We start from the raw sequence: 25612 nt of genomic DNA, 5'->3' as shown, positions 1-25612 counted from the left end.
GATGGATATTGGGACGGTTTACTCCGAGCCGAGTAAGTAGTGTGTGAGGAACCTTAATGATCCTGGAATTTCCATCCTGCTGCCCACTCTAACCACCACTCACTTCGCCCACTCCCCCAACTCCTCCCTTGCCCACTCCTCTCCCCCTATCTCACACTCCTCTCCCCCATCTCCCCCTCCTCTCCCCCTATCTCCCCCTCCTCCCCCTCTCTCCCCATTTTCCACTCCACCCACTCCCACCTCGCCCCATCTCCCTTCTCCTCCCTCCCCCTCCCCATCTTCCCATTTTCCCATCTGCCCTCTAGACCCATTCCCACCACCTCCCCCTCCCCTTCTGTCCAACCTCTACCCATCTCTCCCTTTTTCCCACCGCTACCCCATCTCTCCCCCTTTCCCATCTCTACCTATCTCTCTCTCTTCCATCTCTACCCAGCCCCTCTCAGCTCTACCTGTCTCCACCTCTCTCCCACCATTACCCATCTCCCCTCTCTCTCCTGACTCTAACCCCCGCCTCTCTCTCCCACCTCTAACCATCTCCCCTTCTCTCCCAACTCCACCCATATTCCTCTCTCTCCAACCTCTACACATCTCCCTCTCTCCCAACTCTACAAATCTCCCCTTCTCTCCCAACTATACTCATCTCCCCCTCTCCTCCACCTCTACCCATCTCTCCCTCTCTCAACTCCACCCATATCCCCTCCTGCTCACGTCTGCACATCTCCCTCTCTCCCACTTCTATCCATCTTCCCCTTGCTGCTACCTCTGCCCAAAATACCCCTTTCCCCTCTTCCCCATTCCCCATCTCTTCACTTTCCCTCTCCCCCTCTACACTCACTCCCCCTGCCCATCTCCCCACTCCTGTAACTCCCCCCAACCGTCTTGCCTCTCTTTCTCCCATCTCCTTCCCCTCTCCCCCCCCTCCCTCTTCGCCTCTCCTCCCTCTTCCCTCCTCTTCCTCCTCTCCTCCTCTGCCCTATCTCCCCACTGTCACTTTCCAAACCGACTCTTGCCGTAGTCCTCTCTTTCCCTCTTGCAGCCTCTCTTGTTTCACCCCCTCTCCCCTTTCTGTCCACTCTACCCCCTCTGTCCTTCTCCCTTTCTGCACCTCCCACTTGTCACCACTTCTTTTCTCCAATCCACCACCTCTCTCCTTCTCCCCATCTCCCCCTCTTCCTACTGTCCCTCCCTCCCTCTACCCCTCTTCCTACTGTCCCCCCTCCCTCTACCCTTCCCCCTACCCTCTCTCCCATCTCTCTCACCCTTCTCCTTTCTCCCTCTTCCCCTTTCTCCCTCTTTCCCTTTCTCCCTCTCCCCCTCCCCTTGTACCCCCTCTCCCCCTTCCTCTCCCTCTCTCCACCCTCTCTGCCCCTTTCCCACTCTCTCCCTTTCCCCTTTCTCCCCCTTATCCCCCCTCTTCCCCTTGCTCCCTCTCCTCCTCTCACCCTTGCCCCCCTCATCCATGGCTCCCTCTTTTCTCTCCCCTCTGCCACTTGCCCCTCCCAAACCTCCAATCTTTCCCCTTCTCCCTGATCCTCTACCTCTACTCCTCCCCTCTTCCTCTCATCCCTTCTCTCTCCCCATCATCCCCTTCCCCCTTACTTCATCTTTCCCCCTCACCCACTCTTCCCCTCTCTGCCCCTGTACCCCTATAACCCTTTTCACCACTCCCCTTTCCCACTCTCCCTCCCTTCTTCCTCTCTTCCCTTCACTCAACTTTCTCCCTCTCTCTCTTTGCCCTCCTCCCCTCTTCCCGTCCCCCCTCCATCTTATCTCTCCCCATCCCTCTCTCCAACTTCCCTCTCCCCTCACCCCCTTCCTCTCCCCCCTCTCCCTGTCCTCTCACTTCCTTACTCCCCATCTTCCTCTTTCTCTCCCCTCCCCCTTGCCCCTCTCTGCCCCTCTCCCTTTCTCCTCCTCCCAATCATCACTTCTTTTCCCCACTCTACCCCTGCTCTCCCTCCTTTCCCCCTCTCTCCTCTCTCCCTCTTCTCCCCTTCTCTCTCCCCATCTCACCCTCTTCTTTCCCCCTCTCCCCCCCTCTCTCCCCCTCTCTGTCCCTCTCCACCTCTCTTTCCCCTCTCTCCACTGTCTGGCTCTCATGCTGCCCCCACTCCCAACCGTCCTCTCTCTCCACTGTCACCCTTTCCTATTCCTCCTCTTCCCTTCTCCCTCTCTCTCCACCGTCCCTTTCTCCCCACAGTCCCCCTCTTCCTGCTGTCCTCCACTCCCTTCTCTTTTCCTCTCCCCCCTCACCGCTGTCTCTTTCTCCCCATTGTTCCCCTCTTCTCCCTTCACCCTACACTCCCCCTTTCCCCTCTTCTCCCCTCTCTCCCCAATGTCCCCCTCCCTCCTGACCCCTCATCATCCTCTCTGCTTCCGCTCCCCTCTCTCCCCTATCCATCTACTCATCCTCTCCGTTCCACATTCTCCCTCTCACCCTCCTATCTCTCCTACCCGACTCATCCCCTCTCTTTCCACTCCCACTCTTGCCCACTCTCTTCCTTCTTCCCCTTTATCCCCCCCCCCTCCTCTCTTACCCCCCTCCATGGAATTCACCCTCTGACCACAATCCGTGTCAGCTCTCCACAGCTCCGGTATCATTCCGGCCCCAGTTAACGTCCTGGGATGCTTCATCACATGAAATCAGCTGCACAGATCGTTCAGTACACAAGATGTGACAGAATCGGAATCCAAAGCAATACCCAATCCACTGGAGGAACTCAGCAGGTCGAGCAGCATCTGCGGGGAAAGGAACTGCCAATGTTTCTGATCTAGTCCCTGCATCCCTACATCGGGTCTGGCTCCCTCAACCCGAAATACTGTAAGCTGCTTTCCCTCCCCAGATGCCGCTCGACCCGCTGAGTGCCTCTGACAGATTGTTTGTTGCTGTGAGTGGTAAACAACCTGTGCGTGATGTTCTGTTTCAATCTGACTGATATGTCTCCTGCAAGTAGTGTAGGTTTCCGATGTTTGATCCAAAGTTCTTTTGGAAGTCTGGAAAGAGGCACAGAACTTGTTGCTTCATAGTCGTTTTATTAAGCACGAAAAGGACAAAGAGGAATGGAGACGTAGAGTTGAAAAAAATCGAGTAGTTCAGAAAACAGGAAAAAAGATGGTGGGGCAACATGTTCTTATACTATAGATAAGAAACATTCCATACAAATTTGTAGATAAGAGTTAACTAATCAAGTGGCCCCTATTCAAATAACGCAATATCAGAAGACTTCCAGTCATACAAAGAATTGTATTCACCAGGGGAAACACTGAACAATTGCATTTACATACTGTGACCACTAGGAAACATGCTAAACAATTGCTGTGTATATATATATGCAGTTATTCAGGTGGCCACCAAGGGAGGTGCAAGGCACTCCGTCCCTCTGCTAGCCTGCAGGTCACCCTTGGGCAAGGTGTGGCACCTGCCTAGCCCCCTGATCAGGGGTCACGTGAAGCTATGGGAACAGGTGATGGATGGCCATATGAGCAGCTGGTGCATATCGCAAGTCCTGGTTATGCGACCACTGACGCCAGGCAGACAATCTCTGAAGAGTATTGATAATGGCGGGGGTCACCTACCTTGTAAAGACACTGCCCAGAAGAAGGCAATGGCAAACCAGTTCTGCAGAAAAATTTGCCAAGAGCAATCATGGTCATGGGACCACAATCGCCTATGTAATAGGTCACGGCACATAATGATGAAGAGGTAGTTATATAAAATATTCACATGCATAAATTGTAAAACTCCAAAGAAAATAACAAAGATACTGTCTAATCAAACAGTATGAAAATTCAAAATTTCCACATTATTTACCCTCTGTTTCATCCTGTCCTATGAGAAGCCAATATCCCTCCCTCTTCCTCTCCTCATGGACCTGAACACCTGGAACCTAACCACACCCATGAAGTCCTACTTTTCCTTACTTTGCCATGGTGACACAACAGTTTGGAATCCGTTGGCAACAGTGTGTTCTATTTTAAACTATTTTTGAGGTTTTCAGAAGTGATTACTAATACTTCACTTCCTTGAAGTTCATTGGCACAGATGGTTGTGGAGGCCAAGTCTATTCTAGTCCTCTGGAAGTGAATGTGAATGTGAATATCGCATTGCGTTGGTAACTTGCAAGTTAACCTTCAGAAAATCCTGCAAAAAGACTTCCAAGTCCCTTCACACTTTTAGAGTTTTGGATTTTCTGCCCGTTTAGGAAATAGGCTAAGCTATTATTCCTCCTCCCAAAGTTCATGACCAGACACTTCCTGACATTGTATTCTATCTGCCACTTCTTTGTCCAGTCTCCTAATCTGTCTCGGTCCTTCTGCTTCTTCAATGCTACCTGCCCCTTCATATCTTTCTTCATTAGGTATTTTTTAAGAGTCTGTTAGATAGGTACATGGAGCTGAGAAAAATAGAGGGCTATGTGGTAGGGAAATTCTAGGCTGTTTCTAGAGAAGACTGCATGATCAGCACAACATTGTGGGCTGTAATATGCTGCAGGTTTCTATGATTCTATGATTCATATTAACCACAAACTTGGCCACAAAGCTATCAATTCCATCATCTAAATAGTTGACATATAATATGAAAAGAAGTGTTCCCAATAAAGACCCCTGTGGAACACCACTAGTCCCTGGCAGCCAAATAGAATAGACCCCTTTTATTCTCACTCTTTGTCTCCTGCCAATCAGTCACTGCTTTATCCATGCTAGTATTTTCCTACAATACCATGGGCTCATAATTTGTTAAGGAGCCTCATGTTTGGCACCTTGTCAAAGTCCTTCTGAAAATCCAAGTACACAACATCCACTGATTCTCCTTTGTCTATCCTGCTTGTCATTCCTTCAAAGAATTCCAATAGATTTGTCAGGAAAGCTTTCCCCTGAAGGAAACCATGCTGACTTTGGCATATTTTATCATGTGGCTCAAAGTATAGTGAAACCTTATTCTTAACAATTTTCTCAACCACTGAGGTCAGGCTAACTGGCCTATAATTTCCATTTCTCTGCTGCTCTTCCTTCTTGAAGATTGGAGTGAAATTTGGAATTTTCTGGTTTTGCAAGGTCATGCCAGAATCTAAGGATGCTTGAAAGATCATTAGTAGTTCCCCCACAATCTCTTCCATAAGACAATAAGACCATAAGATATAGGAGAAGAATTAGGCCATTTGGCCCATTGAGTCTACTCCACCATTTCACCATGTCTGTTACAATTTTCCTCTCAGCCCCAATCTGCTGCCTTCTCCCTGTACCCCCTTATGCTCTGACCAATCAAGAATCAATCAACCACTGCCTTAAATATACATAAAGACCTGGCCTTGACAGTGCCTCTGGCGAGGAATTCCACAGATTCACCTCTCTGGCTAAAGAAATTCCTCATCTCCATTCTAAAAGGACACCCCTCTATTCTGAGAGTGTGTCCTCTGGTCTTAGACTCTCCCACTATAGGGAACATTCTCTCCACATCCACTCTATCAAGGCCTTTCACCATTCCATAGGTTTCAATGAGGTTCTTCTGAATTCTAGTGAATACAGGCCCAGAGCCATCAGATGCTCTTCATATGACAGACCATTTAATCATGGAATCATTTTCATGAACCTCCTTTGAACCCTCTCTGGTTTCAGCACATCCCTTTTAAAATAAGGGGCATAAAACTGCTCACCAGTGCTTTATAAAGTCTCAACATTATATCCTTGCTTTTATATTTTAGTCCTCTTGAAATGAATGCTAAAATCGCATTTGCCTTCCTCACCATAGACTCAACCTGCAAATTAACCTTTACGGAATCCTGCTCAAGGACTCCAAAGTCCCTTTGCATCTCAGATTTTTGAATTTTCTCTCCATTTAGAAAATAGCCAATCCTTTCATTTCTTCTACCAAAGTGCATGACCATACACTTTCTGACACTGTATTCCATCTGCCACTTCTTTGCCAGTTCTTGTACTCCATCTAAGCCCTTCTGTAGTCTCTCTACTTCCTCAAGACTACCTGCCCCTCCACCTAGCTTCATATCGTCTGCAAACTTTGCAACTAAGCTATCAATTCATTCATCTAAATCATTGACATATAACGTAAAAAGAATTGGTCCCAACACAGACCCCTGTGGAACAGCACTGGTCACCGGCAGCCAGTCAAAAAAGGCTCCCTTTATTCCCACTCTCTGCCTCCTGTCAATCAGCCACTGCTTTATCCACGCTAGGATCTTTCCTGTAATACCACGGGCTCAGAGCTTGTTAAGCAGTGCCACGTGTGGTACCTTGTCAAAGGCCTTCTGAAAATCCAGTTACACAACATCAACCGATTGTCCTTTGTCTATCCTGCTTGTTATTTCCTCTAAGAATTCCAACAGATTTGTCAGGCAAGATTTTCCCTTGAGGAAACCATGCTGACTACGACCTATTTTATCATGTGCCTTCAAGTGCCTGAGATCTTACTCTTAACAATCGACTCCAAAATCTTCCTAACCACTAAGGTCAGACTAATTGGCCTATAGTTTCCTTTCTTCTGCCTCTCTCCCTTCTTGAAGAATGGAGTGACATTTGCAATTTTCCAGTCTTCCGGAACCATTCCAGAAACTAATGATTCTTGAAAGCTCATTACTAATGCCTCCACAATCCCTTCAGCCACCTCTTTCATAATTCTGGGGTGTACAGCGTCTGATCCAGGTGATTTATCCACCTTCAGACCTTTCAGTTTCCCAAGAATCTGCTCTCTAGTTATGGTAACTTCACATACTTCATGTCCCCATGATACCTGGAACTTCCACATACTGCTAGTGTCTTCCACAGTGAAGACTGATGCAAAATACTTCTTCAGTTTCGTCTGCCATTTCTTTGTCCCCCATTACTACCCCTGCAGCATCATTTTCCAGGGCTCTGATATCCACTCTCGCCTCTTTTTTTCACATTATGTATCTGAAGGATATTTTGATGTCCTTTTTAATATTATTGGCTGGCTTACTTTTGTATTCTATCTTTACCTTCTTAATGATTTTTCGTTGCCTTCTGTTGGTTTTCAAATACTTCCCAACACCCCTCACTTCCCATTAATGGTTGCTCTATTATATGCCTTCCCTTTGGCTTTTATGTTGGCTTTGACTTCTCTCGTTAGCCACAGTTGCGTCATCTTTCATCTAGAAACTTCTTCCTCTTTAGGATGTATATATCCTACGTCTTCTGAATTACTTCCAGAAATTCTAGCCATTGTTGCTCTGCTGTCATCCCTGCGAGTGTTCTTTCAGAATCAGAATCAGGTTTTTTATCACCGGCATGTGACTTGAAATTTGTTAACTTCGCAGCAGCAGTTCAATGCAATACATAATCTAGAAGAGAAAAAAAACTAAATAAAATAAAAATTATAATAATAAATAAACAAGTAAATCAATTACAGTATATGTATCTTGAATAGATTTTTAAAAAGTGCAAAAAGCAGAAATACTGTATATTAAAAAAGTGAGGTAGTGTCCAAGGATTTAATGTCCATAATGGACAATCACTTCTGGCCAACTCCTCTCTCATGCCTCTGTAATTCCCTTTACTCCACTGTAATAGTGATACATCTGATTTTAGTTTCTCCTTCTCAGATTTCATAGAAACATAGAAACATAGAAAATAGGTGCAGGAGTAGGCCATTCGGCCCTTCGAGCCTGCACCGCCATTTATTATGATCATGGCTGATCATCCAACTCAGAACCCAGCCTTCCCTCCATACCCCCTGACCCCTGTAGCCACAAGGGCCATATCTAACTTCCTTTTAAACATAGCTAATGAACTGGCCTCAACAGTTTGCTGTGGCAGAGAATTCCACAGATTCACCACTCTCTGTGTGAAGAAGTTTTTCCTAACCTCGGTCCTAAAAGGCTTCCCCTCTATCCTCAAACTGTGACCCCTCGTTCTAGACCTCCCCAACATCGGGAACAATCTTCCTGCATCTAGCCTGTCCAATCCCTTTAGGATCTTATACGTTTCAATCAGATCCCCCCTCAATCTTCTAAATTCCAACGAGTACAAGCCCAGTTCATCCAGTCTTTCTTCATATGAAAGACCTGCCATCCCAGGAATCAATCTGGTGAACCTTCTTTGTACTCCCTCTATGGCAAAGATGTCTTTCCTCAGATTAGGGGACCAAAAATTTCAGTGTTAATTTGATCAAATTATGATTAAATTATCAGTTTTCCCTGAGAGTTCTTTTACCTTAAACTCTCTGATCATTTCTGGTTCATTGCACAACACCCAATCCAGAATAGCTGATCCCCTAGTGGGCCCAACCACATGCTTCTCTAAAAAGCCATCTTGTAGGCACTCTAGGAAATCCCTCCTTCTGTCATCGGCACCAATATGATTTTCCCAACCTACCTGTGTATTGAAAACCCCCATGACTATTGTAACATTGCCCTTTTGGCATGCATTTTCCATCTCCCGTTGTAATTTGTAGCAACATCTTCACTACTGTTTGGTGGCCTGTGTGGAACTCCCATAAGTGTCTTTTTACCTTTGTATCCACAATGATTCAACACCTTCCAGCCCTATGTCATCTCTTCCTAATTATTTGATTTCATTTTTACAGAGCAATTCCACCCCCTCTGCCTTCTTGCCTATCTTTTTGATACAATGTGTATCCTTGGACATTAAGCTCCCAACTATAATCTTTCAGCCATGATTCAGTGATGCCTACAACATCATACCTGCCAATCTGCAACTGTGCTGCAAGTTCATCTACCTCATTCCGTACGCTGCGCGCATTCAGATACAACACCGTCAGTCCTGTATTCACCCTTTCCACAGATTGTCCACAGATCCCTGAAAGTTGCCTCACAGGTAGATGGGGTAGTTAAGAAAGCTTATGGGGTGTTAGCTTTCATAAGTCAAGGGGTAGAGTTTAAGAGTCACGAGGTAATGATGCAGCTCTATAAAACTCTGGTTAGGCCACACTTGGAGTACTGTGTCCAGTTCTGGTCGCCTCACTATAGGAAGGATGTGGAAGCATTGGAAAAGGTACAGAGGAGATTTACCAGGATGCTGCCTGGTTTAGAGAGTATGCATTATGATCAGAGATTAAGGGAGCTAGGGCTTTACTCTTTGGAGAGAAGGAGGATGAGAGGAGACATGATAGAGGTATACAAGATATTAAGAGGAATAGATAGAGTGGATAGCCAGCACCTCTTCCCCAGGGCACCACTGCTCAATACAAGAGGACATGGCTTTAAGGTAAGGGGTGGGAAGTTCAAGGGGGATATTAGAGGAAGGTTTTTTACTCAGAGAGTGGTTGGAGCATGGAATGCACTGCCTGAGTCAGTGAAATTTAAGAGACTACTAGACAGGTATATGGAGGAACTTAAGTTGGGGGGTTATATGGGAGGCAGGGTTTGAGGGTTGGCACAACATTGTGGGCTGAAGGGCCTGTACCGTGCTGTATTATTCTATGTTTTATGCTATGTTCTTTTTGATTTTGTTGCACCATGCTCAACCTTTTGATTCCTAACTTTGTCTGAAGTCTTACCAACATCTGCCTCCACAACCTCTCCACTAACTGTTCTGGCCCTCTGGTTCCCATGCCCCTGCAACTCTAGTTTAAACCCCAGCATTAACATCTTCAGCTACCTCCTTCCGAACTCTGGGGTGAAGTCCATCTGGTCCAGGTGATTTATCTTAGATTTTCATCTTTCAGCTTCATTATGGTTCATTTCAGCTTTCAGTTACAGAGGAGAATGGAGTTGAGAAGGACATAAATCAGCCATGGTGGGATGGTGGAGCAGGATTCATGGGCTGTCTGGCCTAATTCTGCTCCTATGAATTATGGTCTAATGGTCTTAACTTCTCTCTGTGGAGGCATCACACATAGCAAAAGTGTCCAACAAGAAACACAATAATTGACTAATATTTTGGCCCTGTGTTGACCGAAGAATAAAAAGTAGCCATGGAAATGTCCCCTGTTCTTTGGATAACACTCAGTACAGTTTACATCTGTCTCTGTTCCTGAGGGATTAACATTTCATTTGAAAGGAAGATCGTCTGAGAGTGCAGCTCTCCCTCAGTAGAGTTCATACTGTTCTGGCCGCACCATTACAGGAAGGGCATGGATGCTTTGGAGGGGGCGCAGAAGAGCTGCACGATGATGCTGCCAGGATTAGTGTGTTAGCTATGGGAGAATACAGAACACAGAACATAGAGCGGTACAGAACAATATGAACCTGTCTTTATGTTTCTCTCTCTGCCTGTCATTCTCATACTGTCAGCTTCTGTGTTTTTCTCCCCTTGTCTCAGATTCTCCCTGCTCTGTTTCACCAGCGTTACAGACTGGATTAAGGATAGGAATTTACTCGGGACTATGTGCAGAACTACAAGTGTGATCATCTTCAATTGATTTGCTGAACCGTGCACTTATTGGTCAAGGCTAAATGAGATTAGGAAGTGAAAGGGTGCTACAGATACCGCGTGTGTGCTACATGTGGCTTATGCAGGGATCAAAAAGGCGGACTAAATGTGCACAGCATTGATGGATCTAGGTGTTCTCATGCAGAAATCAAACAAGAATAGCATGCAGATAGAACATAGAACCTAGAGCAGTACAGATGGTAGGTGGAGCAAGAGATGGGTGGATCCAGGTGAGGATGGGTAATAAGCAGATTCAAGATTCAGTAGTTCAAGATTTAAGATTATTTAATGTCATTTCCCATTCTTAAGTGTAAAGGAGAACAAAAGAGCTGTTACTCCAGATCCGAAGTAGCACAAAAAGAGATAAAGAACGCAATAATTATAAAAACACGGTAGATATAAATACATAAGGTAGTTTAGGAGAGTGGGAATGGCATGAGAAGGTGACAAGCTAGAGGTGGAAGGGACAAAGGGCTGAAGATGATGGAATCTGATGTGGGGGGAGGATGGTGGAACATGGAACAGAGAAGGTGAACCAACGGGAGGAATGTGGAGAGTGGAAATAGATATGGTGATGGGGGCTAGATAGTGAGGAACAGAGAGAAAAGGGGACAGAGGAGGAATTCCTCCATCTCTTTGTAAGTGACACCATGGTAGCGTAGTGGTTAGTAGGATGCTTGGGGCGTTGGAGTTTGGAGTTCAGTTCCGGCCTCATCTGAAGGAGTTTGTACGTGGGTTTCCTCCGGGTGCTCCGGTTTCCTCCCACAGTCCAAATGTGTACCAGTTGGTAGGTTAATTGGTCACTGTCAATTGTCATTTGATAAGACTGGGTTAAATAGGTGGGTTGCTGGAAGGTGTGACTCACTGGCTGGAAAAACCAGTTCTGCACTGTATCTCACAAAAAAAAATTCCAGCATCTGCAGTCTCTTGTGTCTTCAGATGTATTTCATTGGCTGGCAATCACTTTGCCACATAGTGAAAATGTGTAAGATAATGTATTTCATTGGCTGGGAATCACTTTGCCTCATCGTGAAGTCGTGTCAGATATTTCCCTCATCTCCCTATCTCTATTGGCAGAACACGCTTTTCTCAGGAAGTGGCTTCTTCTCTCCGACCCCGATGACCTGGCTGCTGGTGCCAAAGGTTACTTGAAGGTCAACCTCATCGTGCTTGCCACTGGCGACGAAGCACCTGTGAGTTCAGATTCCTCTTTCTCATCAAATATTGTAAACTTAATCATGAGGACAGGCTGAATGAGTCAGGAGCGAACCAAGATGGGAGCTGACTTGATAGAGGCATAGATGAGTGGATAGCCAGACTTTTTCCCAGGGTGGAAGTGGCTAGTATGAGGGGCCCTTCATTAGTTGGAGATGAGTTTAAGAGCTGTGAGCTAATATTGCACCTCTATAAAACATTGGTTAAATCACACTTGGAATATTTCATTCATTTCTGGCTGCCTCATTATAGGAAGGATGTGGAAACTTTAGAGAGCGGGCAGAGGAGATTTACCAGGATGCTGCCTGAATTAGCGAGCTTGCCTTATGCAGATAGGTTGAATGAGCTAGGGCTTGTCTCTTTGGAGTGAAGGAGGATGAGAGGTGACATGATAAAGGTGTACAAGACAATAAGAGACAAAAGTAGAGTGGGCAGCCAGAGACTTTCCCCAGGGAGGAAATGGCAAATAAAAGGGATGATAATTTTAAGCACTGTTGGCATAGCCTGAGCAAGAATACCTGTAATAGTTGTTGTAGACCCTGTTAGCACCGTGCACCAGCAGTTGATAGTGTGAATATTTAAGAGGGCCCCAATCTACTCAGCTCTGAAAATCTGGATCATGTCGAACTCCCTAAGTATTGCTGCCTCTACCCTTATTTCTATCACACTCCTCACTTGTGCACTGGAGATGGTGGCGAGGCACCACTCGAAATCTCTGTTGTGTTGGGAGGTGAGGCACCACTCGAAATCTCTGATCTATTCTCACAGAACATAGAAAATTACAGCCCTTCGGTCCATGATGTTGTGATGACCTTTTAACCTGCCCCACGATCATTCTAATCCTTCCCTCCTACACAGCCCATAACCTCCACTTTTTTTTGCTAACCTATGTGCCTATCTGAAAATCTCTTAAATATCCCTGTTGGTCCATGGCCTCCTCTACTGCCACGATGATGCCACTTTCAGGTTGGAAGGCAACACTTCAAATTCTGTCTGGGTAGCTTTCAACTTGACACCATGAGCATTGATGTTTCAACTTCTGGTAATTTCTCCCCACTTCCCCTTCTCTCTTTTCCCTTTCCCCATACTGACTCCCCCCTTACCCCTTCTCTTCTCCTCACCTGATTATCAACTCCCTCTGTGACCCTCCTCCTTCCCTTTCTCCCATGGCCCACTCCCCTCTCCTATCAGATTCCTCCTTCTTCAGCCCTTTAGCTCTTCCACCTATCACCTCCCAGCTTCTCATATCATCCTCCCTCCCCCCCACCTGGTTTCACCAATCACCTCTCAACTTGTACTTGTTCTTCTCCCCCTACTTTCCTACTCTGGCTTCTTCTCTCTAACTTTCCAATCCTGATCAGGGATCTTGGTCCGAAACATCGAACTCTTGTGGATGGTACCCGACCTGCTGAGTTCCTCCAGTATTTTGTGTGTGTTACTCAGGACTTCTAACATCAGCAGAATCTCTTGTGTTTATGGCTAGAATGGTTGATGAGATTAACTGTCTGGGGAAAGAAGTTTTTAAGATGGTGTGAAGTTTTTGTTTTAATAACCCTATAGCACTTTGTAGAAGGGAGCTTTTGGAAAAGGCAGTTTACAGGGCGGGTAGTGTCGGCAATGATTTTTCCTGCCTGTTTCTTTGTCGGCGTGTTTGTGTATGGAATGCTTAGTGTTATTCTGGAAAGGAGCTGAGCAAGGACAGACTGCTTCGATGATGGGAACAGAGGTGGGACCATTGGAAGGAGGTGCAGGAGATCGAACGATGCAGTGTTCTGGGTATCTATAGGTGACAGGTAACAGATCTCAGGTCCAGCTACAGACGAGGTCTGATAGATGCTTACTCAGAAGTTGCGGACACACATGCAATGAGCAACGCACTGCCTGTGTTTCAGCTGGAGAAGAAGGATGCTTCTGATGACAAAGAGGACATCGAGACAAACCTTCTCCGGCCCAATGGTGTCTCTCTGCGGAGTGCCTATTTCATGCTGAAGGTTTACCGAGCAGAAGACCTTCCACAGAGTACGTGCTGATTAGTGGTTTCTGAAACTGAGGCGTGGCTATGGGTGGGGCAATGGTAACTTCTCTCCATCTCCTGAAGATTTACATTCATGGGAAGAGTCAGGGGTACAGAGTGCTCTGTACAGTTGCCAAATATTGGGGAGTGACCACTGGATTGGTCCAGTTACTTAACCCTAAACCACTGTGTCCACTGCTGTCACCTCTCAAACTAACCCAAACCATCTCTGCCCTGAGGGTATGTGATGGGAGAGTGTGGAGGGAGATCTTCACTCTGTGTCTGCTCTTGGGAGTGTATGATGGGACAGTGTGGAGGGAGCTTCACTCTGTGCCTGACCGTGGGAGTGTGTGATAATGACAGAGTAGAGGGAGGTTCACTCTGTGTCTGACCCTCAGAGAATGTGATAGGACAGTGTAGAGGGAGCTTCACTCTGTATCTGACCCCGGGAGTGTGTGATGGGACAGTGTGGAGGGAATTTCACTCTGTGTCTGACCCTGGGAGTGTGTGATGGGACAGTGTGGAGAGAGTTTCACTCTGTGTCTGACCCCAGGAGTGTGTGATGGGACAGTGTGGATGGAGTTGCACTCTGTGTCTGTACCTGCCTCAAATGAGGCACTATGAAGGTTGCTTCACTCCGTGTCTAAACTGTGTTGTTCCTGTACTTGGGTTTGATTGTTTGAATATGAAGCTGTTTTCTCTTGTCGGCTAATTGTTTCTTGTTGAACTCAATCTGGTTGACTAGTGGATGATGCTGTAATCGACAGTGTGAAACAGATCTTTGGATTTGATAGCAACAGGAAAAACCTCGTTGACCCATTTGTGGAAGTGAGCTTTGCCGGAAAAATGGTGAGATAATACCATACACACTTTCTCTGTATCCACTGTCACTCCCTCTCTCCTCCCCTCTCACGTTCCCCCTTTCTCTCTCCCTCCCTCACTCCTCCTTCTCTCTCTGTCTCTTCCCTCTCCTTCTCTCTGCGTCTCCCTCTCTCACCCTTTTTCCCTCTCTTCCTCTCACTCTCTCCATCTTTCTTTCTTTCTCTCTCTTACTCTGTCTCCTTCCTTTTCCCTTCCCGCATGCCCTATCTCTTTCTCTCTCTCTCCTCTTGCTCTCTCTCCCTTTCTTTCACTCACTTTCTCTCTCTATCTCTATCTCTCTCTCTCTCCCTCCCCTGTTTTCCTCACCCCCTTTCTCACTTTTTCTCTCTCTCTCTCTTGCCCTCTTTCACTCTCTCCTCCCTCCCTCTTGTGTTTGTATTTGATCCCCCAGAAGCTTGTGTTTGTGATGCTTTCCACTCTCTTTTCCAGGTCTGCAGTAAGATTATTGAGAAGAACGCTAACCCTCAGTGGAACCAGAGCCTCGTGCTGCCAATTAGGGTAAGGAACTAGGTCTGCTCCAGTCATAGTGAATGTCCAAGTGAACCAAATTCCGTGGGGTAACACCTGCTACAGTTTCATGAGTTCAAAACCCACCATTGCCACTGGGGACCTTAAAATCATTCACAGAAATAGAAAATAGAATCGTCGATTCAAACCTCCAATTATTGATGATCGTCTGTCTCCATGTTCATCAGACCCCTTGATATCTTTATTCCATTTAAAAGCTTCTCTCTTCAAAATATTCGGCAAATTCTCTTCTGCAGCTCTCTGGTTAGTGCAATGCTTTTGCAGCGTGGCTCATTGGAGTTTGAAGTTCAGTTCCGGTGTTTTCTATAAGCAAGTTTGTATGTTCTTCCTGTGTTTGTGTGGATTTCCTCCGGGTGCTCCAGTTTCCTCCACACAGTCTGAAGACATACTGGTCAGTAGGCTAATTGGTCATTGTAAATTGTCCTGTGGTTTGGCTAGGATTACATAGCTGGGTTTCTGGGCAGTGTGGCTCGAAGTGCTGGAAGGGCCTGTACCACGTTGTATATCTAAGTAAATAAATTCTACAAGTGAAGGAATTTCTTTTGCTTTCAGTCCAGTGGGAAATATTTCCCTTTCCTGGACACCCTTAACAAATTCCACCCCATCCAGGTCCTTAAAACAACGGCAATCCCAGTCAGTGGTAGCATTGTGGTTAGCACAACACTTTAGAGTGCCAGTGACCAGCTTCAATTCCCACCACTGCCTTCAAGGAGTTTGTACATTCTCTCTGTGACTGCTTGGGTCTCCTACGGGTGCTCCAGTTTCCATGCACAGTGCAAAGACGTACGGGTTAGCAGGTTAATTGATCAATGTAAGTTGTCCTGTGATCAGCCTAGCATTAAATTGGGGGTTTGCTAGGCGGCACGGGTTGAAGGACCAGAAGGGCCCATACTGTGCTGTAACCCAAGAAATAAATAAAAATACCAGGGAAATTAAAATCAGTACCAATACAACCCGTACACAAGCGACTCTGCAGATCCTGGAAATCCTGAGCAACACACACAAAATGCTGGAGGAACTCAGCAGGTCAGGCAGCATCTATGGAGGGGAATAAGTTATTGAGGTTTCAGGCCAAGACCATTCATCAGGACTGGAAAGAAAAGGGGAGGTAAGGAAGGGTCTTGGCCTGAAACATCGACTGTTTATTCCTTTCCATAGATGCTGCCTGACCTGCTGAGTTCCTCCATCATTTTGTGTGTGTTACTGATTATTACAACCCTCTTTTTTTCATCTGAAATCTCCCCATAGACAGTACTTATTCCTCTAGTTCCTGTTGCTATGGGAGGCTGACGTTACAATCCATCAAAGTAATCATTCATCCCTTCTTATTTTTGAGTAGCTCATTGGATGATTCCCCCAGGAATATCCTCTCCTGACCTCAAAGTTCAAAGTACATTTTTTATCAAAGTAGGTATACTACGTACGAGCTTCAGATTCATCTTCTTACAGGCTGCAACAAAACAAAGAAACACAATAGAACCCACTAAAAATGGGGGCTGAGATTTTTGACATACACAGATAGGTGGTGCCAATCACATCGTTGTGAGAGAGACGATCCCTTATGAACAGAGCAAGACCAGAATTGTCACACACACACACACACACACACACACACACACACACACACACCAAAGACCATCAAACAGACAATGCGTGAAAAAAGAATAAATAATGCTAACAATTAAAAAAGTACACAAATATCACACAGAACATGAATCGCAGAGTCTCCGATAGTGAGTCCACAGTCATGGAGCCAGGTTCAATGCTGCAGCCTATCCAACAGCCCAATGGCTTCAGGCCATAGCCACGGGGCTAGTTTAGTGCTGAGACGAGTGGATTCAGTCCAGAAGCCCAATGGCTACAGGCCGCAGGCCACATCTGCTCCCTAATAATAAAAAAAACTCACTCCTCTTCTCTTACCCTCATCAATCCTCTTGGTTACTTCCACAAAAAAAAACCCTAATGAAATTCATGAACACAAGAGATTTGCAGATGCTGGAAATCTTGAACAACACACACAAAATGTTGATGAACTCTGCAGGTCAGGCAGCATCTATGGAGAGGAATAAACATACCTGGCTGAGACCCTTCATTTCCAGCATCTGCAGAACCTCTTGCATTTATGTCCTAGGATACACTTGACCTATCCAAGCTCCTGCATTTTGGAACCTCCAGCACCTCCTTCTTCGTCATGGCGAGATGCTCCACAATTTCACTGTTTCCTCCCTGACCCCTCTAGCTTCAATATCCTTCTCCATGGCAAACACAGATGAAAAGTATTAATTTAAGACCTTGCTCTTCCACCTATTTCACCATGTTACCACTGATTCTCAAGGGGACATATACTCTACCCAGCTGCTCTTCGACTTGTAATGAACCTACAGAACTAGGGGTGGTAGATAAGAGAAAGGAGATTCCTAAAACATGGCCCTTTTTTCCCTTCCTAATTTCCTCCTTAAGTGTAGTCCCAATTTCCTTATCCTTCTCAATGGATTTACATGATCCAGCTGCTATTCTTAGAGTGATAGTCACAGAGCACTATAGCACAGAAATAAGCCCTTCAGCCCAACTAGACTGTTATTCTGCCTAATTCCATCAGCCTGTACCCGGACCATTCCTCTCCCATCCACGTACCTATTGAGCCCTCTCTTAAATATTGCAATCACACTCAAATCCACCACTTTTACTGGCAACTCATTCCACACTTGCACCACCCTCTGAGCGAAGAAGTTTCACCCCAGGTTCCCTTTAAGCATTTCACCTTTTACCCTTAAACTCTAGTTCTAGGCTCACCCAAGTTCAGTCTGCTTTCATTTACCATACAGGAGCGACAAACACAGAGGAGTGAGATACGTACACCAGTTAGTTGAGTGGTGGTGCAGCATCAACCTTGTACTCAATGTCAGCAAGACCAAAGGGCTGAGAATGGACCTCAGGAAGGGTAAGACGAGGGAACACACACCAGTCCTCATAGAGGGATCAGAAGTGGAGAGACTGAGCAATTTCAAGTTCCCGGTTGTCAAGATCTCTGAGTACCTAACCTGGCCCTAACATATCGATGCAGCTATAAAGGAGACAAAGCAGCGGCTATATTTCATCAGGGGTTTGAGGAGATTTGGTTTGTCACAAAAAACATTCAAAGATTTCTACAGATCAGAATCAGAATCAGGTTTATTATCATCGGCATGTGATGTGAAATTTGTTAACTTAGCAGCAGCAGTTCAATGTAATACATAATATAGAAGAGAAAAAAAATAATAAATAAATAACTAAATCAATTACAGTATATGTATATTGGATAGATTAAAAATGTGTAAAAACAGAAATACTGTATATTAAAAAAGTGAGATAGTGTCCAAGGGTTCAATGTCCATTTTAGGAATCAGATGGCAGAGGGGAAGAAGCTGTTCCTGAATCACTGAGTGTGTGCCTTCGGGCTTCTGTATCTCCTTCCTGATGGTGACAGTGAGAAAAGGGCATACCCTGGGTGCTGGAGGTCCTTAATAATGGATGCTGCCTTTCTGAGATACCGCTCCTTGAAGATGTCCTGGGTACTTTGTAGGCTAGTACCCAAGATGGAGCCGACTAAATTTACAAACCTCTGCAGCTTCTTTCAGTCCTGTGCAGTAGCCCCCCCCCCCACTCCATACCAGACACTGATGCAGCCTCCTTTCATTTTTCATCTTTCCCTCCTAATGATTCTTTTAGTTGCTTTCTGTATATTTTTAAAAACTTCCCAATCCTCTACCTTCCTGCTAATTGTTGCTTTGCTGAATGCCCTCTGTTTTGCTTTTACAATAGCTTTGATTTCCCTTGTCAGCCACAGTTGTACTATTTTGCCTTTTGGGTATTTCTTCATTTTTGGAATATATCTATCCTACATCTTTCTCATTTTACCCAGAAACTCACACCATTGCTGCTCTGCTGTCATCCCTGCTAGCATCTCCTTCCAATTTACTTTGGCCAACTCCTCCCTCATACTGCTGTAATTTCTTTTACTCCACTGAAATACTGCTATGTCAGATTTTACTTTCTCCCTATCAAATTTCAAGTTCAACTCAATCATATTGTGATCACTTTACCTTAAGTTCCCTAATTGCCTCTGGTTCATTACCTAACACCCAATCCAGTATAGCTGACCCCTCATAGGCTCAATGACAAACTGCTCTAATAAGCCATCTCATCAGCATTCAACAAACTCCTAAGATTGATCATCAACCTGATTTTCCCAATCGACCTCCATTTTAAAATCTCCCATGACTATCATAACATTGCCTTTTGACACGCCTTTTCTATTTCCTGCTGTAATCTGTAGTCGACATCCCAACTACTGTTGGGAGACCTGTATATAAATGCCATCAGGGTCCTTTTACCCCTTGCAGTTTCTTAACTCATCCCACAAGGATTCAACATGCGATCCTATATCACATCTTTCTACTGATTTGATGCCTTTCTTTAGCAGTAGAGCCACACCAACTTGATGCCTTTCTTTAGCAGTAGAGCCACACCAACCCCTCTGTCTACCTTCCTATACCTCCAATACACTGCTTAACCTCGGACTTTCAGCTCCCACCATAACCATCCTTCAGCCATAATTCAGTGATGGCCACAACACCATACCTGACCATCTGTAATAGTGCAATAAGATCATCCACCTTATTCCGTGCTTTGAGTGCTGTATTTGCCTCTCTTTTTGATCCTGCATCCCTAATGCACTGATACTCACTCTGGTGGCTGCAATTTTGTCCTATCATCAGCCTGCCCTTCCTGACAGTCTGACTGCACACTATCTTTGCTTTGTTACCATCCACCCTATCCAGAGTCCCTTCACTCCGGTTCCCACCCCCCTGCCAAATTAGCTTAAACCCTCGCAGCAGCTCCCAGCAAGAATATTGGTTCCCCTTGGGTTCAGGTGGAACCCGTTCCTTTTGTACAGGTCATACCTCCCCCAGAAGAGAACCCAATGATCCAAACTCCCAAATTCCCAGCCATGCATTTATCTACCAAATCATCCTGTTTCTACCCTCACTAGCATGTGGTACAGGCAGCAGTCTAGAAATTACTACCCTGGAGGTCCTGTGTCTCAGCTTTCTGACCAGCTCTCTAAACTTTCTCTTCAGGACCTCTTTGCTTTTCCGGGTGTCCCGTTGACATCCACAGAATCTCCTGTCTGTTCCTCTGACTATTGAGTCCCCTATCACTACCGCTCCCCTCTTCTCCCTCTTTCCCTTCTGCACCACAGACCTTTGCTCAGTGCCAGTAGCCTGGTCTCCATGGCATTCCCCTGGGAGCTCATCCCGCACAACAGTATCCAAAACTGTATACTTATTTTTGAGGGGAATGGCCACAGGGTTGCTCTGCTCTAACTGCCTATTTCTATTTCTCCTGACAGTCACCCAGCTACTCACCTTTACTACTTCACCGTAACTCTGAACAATTATCTCCTCACTCTCCCGTACAAGCCGAAGGTCATCCAGCTTCTGCTCCAGATCCCTAACACGGTCTTCAAAGAGCTGCAGCTGGATACACTTCATGCAGATGTAGTTCCCTGGGAGTCTCTGGGTCTCCCAGGACATCAACATCTGGCATGAAGAACACACAGCGGCCATTTACTACACTAGCTACTGTAAGAGAAAAAAAGGGAACCTTTTTAGAAACTTATCAATGCCTCTTTCAAGTTGAAGCCTCCTTTGAGCCAAAGCCTGACCCTCCTACTCTTACCACTAGCCTACTCCTAACAATAGGCACCCCTCTTGTCCTTCTGTACTTTTATATAATTCACTGTGCTCTGCTCCCGCCACTGATTGGGATTGAATGAGCCTGAACGACTGCGAAGCTCTCCTTTTAAAGACCTGCGAGAAACCTCATCGCTGTCCTCTGCTCCTGCCACCGATTGGGCCACCGGAATTAGCCTGAATGCCTGCGATGCACTCCTTTCAAAGCTGAAGCCACTTTGTCTCACAACTACAGACTCTGTATCTGTCTCTTGAGTAAATACAGATGCAAAGAATTTATTTAAGTTCTCCCCCATCTATTTAGGCTCCACACATAGATTACAACTCTGATCTTCCAGAGGGTTAATTTTGTTCCTTGCTATCCTTTTGCTCTTATCATATCTGTAGAATAATTTAGGATTCTCCTTCACCTTGTTTGCAAGGGAAAACTCATGTTTTAATATAGATCTCGATTTCTTTCTTACTCACAGCAAGTTCAAGAAGGTGGTTCACCAGCACCTTATCAAAAGTATCTGGTAATGGGTAGTCAACTGCAGGCTCAGCCTGTAAACACCGTACCCCTTGAATGAGGAAGTAAATATGATTGACTCTAACCCAGAGTTTGCTTGTAAAAAACTCATCCGGGTCCCACTGAGATGTTTCCTTTTCCGTATCCCACTTTTATCTGGCCTTCCCAGTGATTTTTTTTTGGGAATGTGAACTGGAGTGTTTCTCCTCCCCCAGTTTCCTTCCATGTGTGAGAAAATGCGGATCCGCCTGACGGACTGGTGAGTCATTCCTGCTCTCAAGTTGGTGATGGGAGAGAGCCCACGGATTGTGGGAGGGGATTTTGTGGCTGGGGAGAGTCAGTGATGGGGGGGAGAGACGGTGATGGGAGAGAGTCCACGAATTGTGGGAGGGGATTCTGTGTCTGGGAAGAGTCAGTGATGGGGGGGGGAAGAGACGGTGATGGGAGAGAGTCCACGGATTGTGGGAGGGGACTCTGTGGCTGGGGAGAGTGTACAGGGGCCGTGATTCAGTGTCTGGGGAGAGTCAGTGATGGGGGGAGAGTCAGTGACAGAGGAAAGTGTCCAGGGGCTGTGAGAGGTGATTCTGTGGCTGGGGAGAGTCGGTAATGGGGGGAGAGTCGGTGATGGGGGGGAAGTCAGTGATGGGGGAGAGTCAGTGATGAGGGGGGATAGTCGGTGATGGGGTAAAGAGCCCACAGATTGAGGAAGGGGATTCTGTGGCTGGGAAGAGTCAGTGATGGCAGGATAGTCAGTGATGGGGGAGAGTCAGTGATGAGGAGGAGAGTCAGTGATGGGGAGGGTAATGGGGGAGAGTCAGTGATGGTGGGGAGAGTCAGTGATGGCAGGATAGTCAGTGATGGTGGGGAGAGTCAGTGATGGGGGAGAGTCAGTGATGGTGGGGAGAATCAGTGATGGGGAGGAGAGTCAGTGATGGGATAGAGAGCCCACGGATTGTGGGAGGGGATTCTGTGGCTGGGAAGAGTCAGTGATGGCAGGATAGTCGGTGATGGGGGGGGAGTGTCACAGATTTAGGGAGGAGATTCAGTGTCTAGGGACAGTCAGTGATGGTGGGGAGAGTGTCACAGATTGAGGAACGAGATTCAGTGGGTGCAGGAGAGTCAGTGACAGGGGAAAGTGTCCATGGGCCATGAGAGGTGATTCAGTGTCTGGGGAGAGTCAGTGACGAGGGTGAGTGGTCGTGGACTGTGGGAGGGGATTTAGTGCATGTGGGGAGAGTTGGTCATGGGTCAGTGAATGTCCGGGGGCTGTTGGTGAGGGTTGGAGATAGGGAGGAGTGTCAGTGGACTGTGGCAGGGTATTCAGTGAGTGCCTGTGGGCTGTGGATTGGGAGTTCTATGATTACTTGGGGGACTGTTTGCAATATATATCCAATGTGTTTTTCTGTCAAGTCCTGGTGACCTGGAAACCTTCCCTCAGCACCTTACCCTTATTGTGTCCTGTTGAGTGTGTGTAAGGATGTGTGTGAGTGTGTGTTCGTCAGGGGTGTGTGTGTGTGTGTGTGAGTATGCATTTGTAAAGATGTGTGTGAGTGTGTGTTTGTAAGGGTGTGTGTGTGTGTGTGTGTGTGTGTGTGTGTATGTCAGTATGCATTTGTAAAGATGTGTGTGTGTGACATTTGTAAGCATGTGTGTGAGTGTGTGTTTGTAAGGGTGTGTGTGTGTGTGTGTGTGTGTGTGTATGTCAGTATGCATTTGTAAAGATGTGTGTGTGTGACATTTGTAAGCATGTGTGTGAGTGTGTGTTTGTAAGGGAGTGTGTGCGTCAGTGTGCATTTGTAAGGATGCGTGTGAGTGTGTGTTTGTAAGGGTGTGTGTGTGTGTGTGTGTGTGTGTGTGTGTTTGTAAGGATGTGTGTGAGTGTGTGTGTGTGTGTGACAATTCTGGTCTTGCTCTCTTCATACAGGGATCGTCTCTCTCAAAACGATGTGATTGGCACCACCTATCTGTGTATGTCAAAAATCTCAGCCCCCGGAGGAGAGATCGAAGGTAGGGAGAGGGGTTTTCGTAGTTGGGAGGTCGAAGTTCACAGATAGTTAAGGCAGATTGAGGTTTACTGCTGGTTATGATAGCTTTGTTCAGCAATAGGTGTGCTGGGTGGGGTGAGTTAATTTGACGTGAACCATCATCATCATTATGATCCATGTCACATGATGTGGGTGATCATGGGCTTTCCATGACCATGACTGTTCTTGGCAAATTTTTCTGCAGAAACGGGTTTGCCATTGCCTTCTTCTGGGCAGTGTCCTTACAAGACAGGTGACTCCAACCATTATTAAGCAACACACACAAAAATGCTGGAAGAAATCAGCAGGCCAGGCAGCATCTATGGAAAAGGGTATAGTGGATACTTTAGGCAGAGGCCCTTCATCAGCACTGGAAAAAAAAAGATGAGAAGTCATGGCCAGTTGTCCTCCTTTAACTCCTCATCTTTTAACTACTCTAACCCTTCACCTTTTTTCTCCAGTCCTGATAATGGGTCTTGGCCTGAAATGTTGACTGTACTCTTTTCCACAGATGCTGCCTGGCCTGCTGAGTTCCTCCAGCATTTTGTGTGTGTTGCTCTGGATTTCTGGCATCAGCAGATTTTCTCTTGTTTGTGATCCAGCCATTATTAATACTCTTCAGAGATCGTCTGTCTGGCATCAGTGGCTACATAACCAGGACTTGTGACATGTACCAGCTGCTCATTGATCAACCACCACCTACGCCCATGTCTTCATGTGACCCTGATCGGGAGGCGGGGGGGGGGTAAGCAGGTGCTGCACCTTGCCCAAAGGTGTCCTGCAAGCTGGTGGAGAGAAGGAGCATCTTACACCTCCTTATGTAGAGACTTATCTGCACCCCACCACATTAACGATAGATATGTTCATTTCCACATTGGACATCTCTGCCTCTTCCACAGTCCACTCCAAAAATGAATGCTTTGAGTTTTGGTCTCATACCCAGATATCTCTGCAACTGTGGTGCAGTAAGACCCCACCTTTTGTAGCTCATCTCCTCTCCCCGTACTGGGGATTTCTTTTGCTCCCCTCTGCACCAAAGGTAGAGCCAAATTCAAATTCAGCATCATTGATGTTTTTGAAATGTTTTGTGACAGCAGTACAATGCAAAGACATAAGATCAGTGTACATTACAAAATAAATTGTCCAAAAAAGAAATAATGAGGTCGTTTTCGTGGACTGTTCAGAAATCTGTTGGAAGAGGGAAATCAGAAAATGAAAGATAAAGATGTCCCATATAATGCAATAATTCTGCCATGGATGGCTGTGAGAGGAGGAGGGGTGGGAATGGGGTTAGCGACCCCTCCCGTATAAATCCCAAGCTAAGAAACACCAGCAGAAGCTCATCCCCGGGAGAGGAAGGATCTTCGCCTGGAAGGCGTACGAGGCCGTGTGGTGAAAGCTGAATCTACAGGGCTGATCAACTTTCTATCGGCCCAGGACAGAGGACTCTGGCGAGCTCCTGTTAGTGCTCTGTGCCCCAGTATGGCGATGGGCTTAAGAGAAGAGAGATATGATGCAAGATCATTGACCTGAAGCTCCCTCGGTGTTTCTGTCTCCACAGATGCTAACTGACCTGCTGAAATCCCTCCGTTCACTGTACGCCCGAGTGTTTGTCTGAATGCGTCCACTACCATCTCTGACTCCACCACCACCCGTGGCGGTGTGTCCCAAGTACCCAACGTCTATCATTGAGGACCCTCATCACACAGGACATGCCCTCTTCTCCTTACCTCCATTAGGGAGGAGGTACACGTGCCTGAAGACACACATTCAATGTTTTAGGAACAGCTTCTTCCCCTCTGTCATCAGATTCTGAGTGGTCCATGAATACTACCTCGGCAGTACTTATTTTATTTTTTAACTGTAACCAATGGAGATGTTGAGGAGGTACACTAGCGTAGTGGTTAGCGTAATACTCTACAGTGCCAGTGATCGGGGTTCATTCCAGCTGCTTTCTTTAAGGAGTTTGCATGTTCTTCCCGTGAATGCATGGATTTCCTCCGGGTGCTCCGGTTTGCTCCCACAGTCCAAAGACGTACATGTTAATAATGGTTAGCAAGTTACATGCATGCTAAGCTTGGCGACACTTCTGGGCTGCTCCCAGTACATCCTCAGGTTGTGTCAGTCATTGACACAAATGACATATTTCACTGTATGTTGCAATATACGTGGGACAAATAAAGCTAATCTTACCGTAACCTTCTTTTGATGTTTTGCACTGTACTGCTGCCACAAAACAACAAATTTCACAACTAACGTCAATGGGAATAAACCTGATTCTGACTCTGATGCAGCTCTGTGGGGGAAAAAGGATTGCCCTCTCTGCACACTCCCTTAAACT

At 46.2% G+C, this 25612-nt stretch overlaps 1 protein-coding gene across 7 annotated transcripts in view; it reads left to right on the top strand.

Annotated features, from left to right (window-relative positions):
- The window catches only part of dysf (dysferlin, limb girdle muscular dystrophy 2B (autosomal recessive)), a 394877-nt gene that overhangs the window by 118592 nt on the left and 250673 nt on the right, over positions 1-25612 (top strand). For all 7 annotated transcript variants that reach the window (XM_063047166.1, XM_063047171.1, XM_063047168.1 and 4 more), the window contains exons 10-16: positions 2-32; positions 11443-11558; positions 13473-13599; positions 14340-14443; positions 14906-14974; positions 21463-21506; positions 23172-23254. In XM_063047166.1, the coding sequence (XP_062903236.1) occupies positions 2-32; positions 11443-11558; positions 13473-13599; positions 14340-14443; positions 14906-14974; positions 21463-21506; positions 23172-23254 (574 nt within the window). The remainder of the gene's footprint in view (position 1; positions 33-11442; positions 11559-13472; positions 13600-14339; positions 14444-14905; positions 14975-21462; positions 21507-23171; positions 23255-25612) is intronic.

This window comes from Mobula hypostoma, chromosome 4 (assembly GCF_963921235.1).
Source record: "Mobula hypostoma chromosome 4, sMobHyp1.1, whole genome shotgun sequence".
In the NCBI taxonomy this organism is placed as follows: Eukaryota; Metazoa; Chordata; class Chondrichthyes; order Myliobatiformes; family Myliobatidae; genus Mobula; species Mobula hypostoma.
This window is presented reverse-complemented; position numbering and strand designations above follow the sequence as displayed.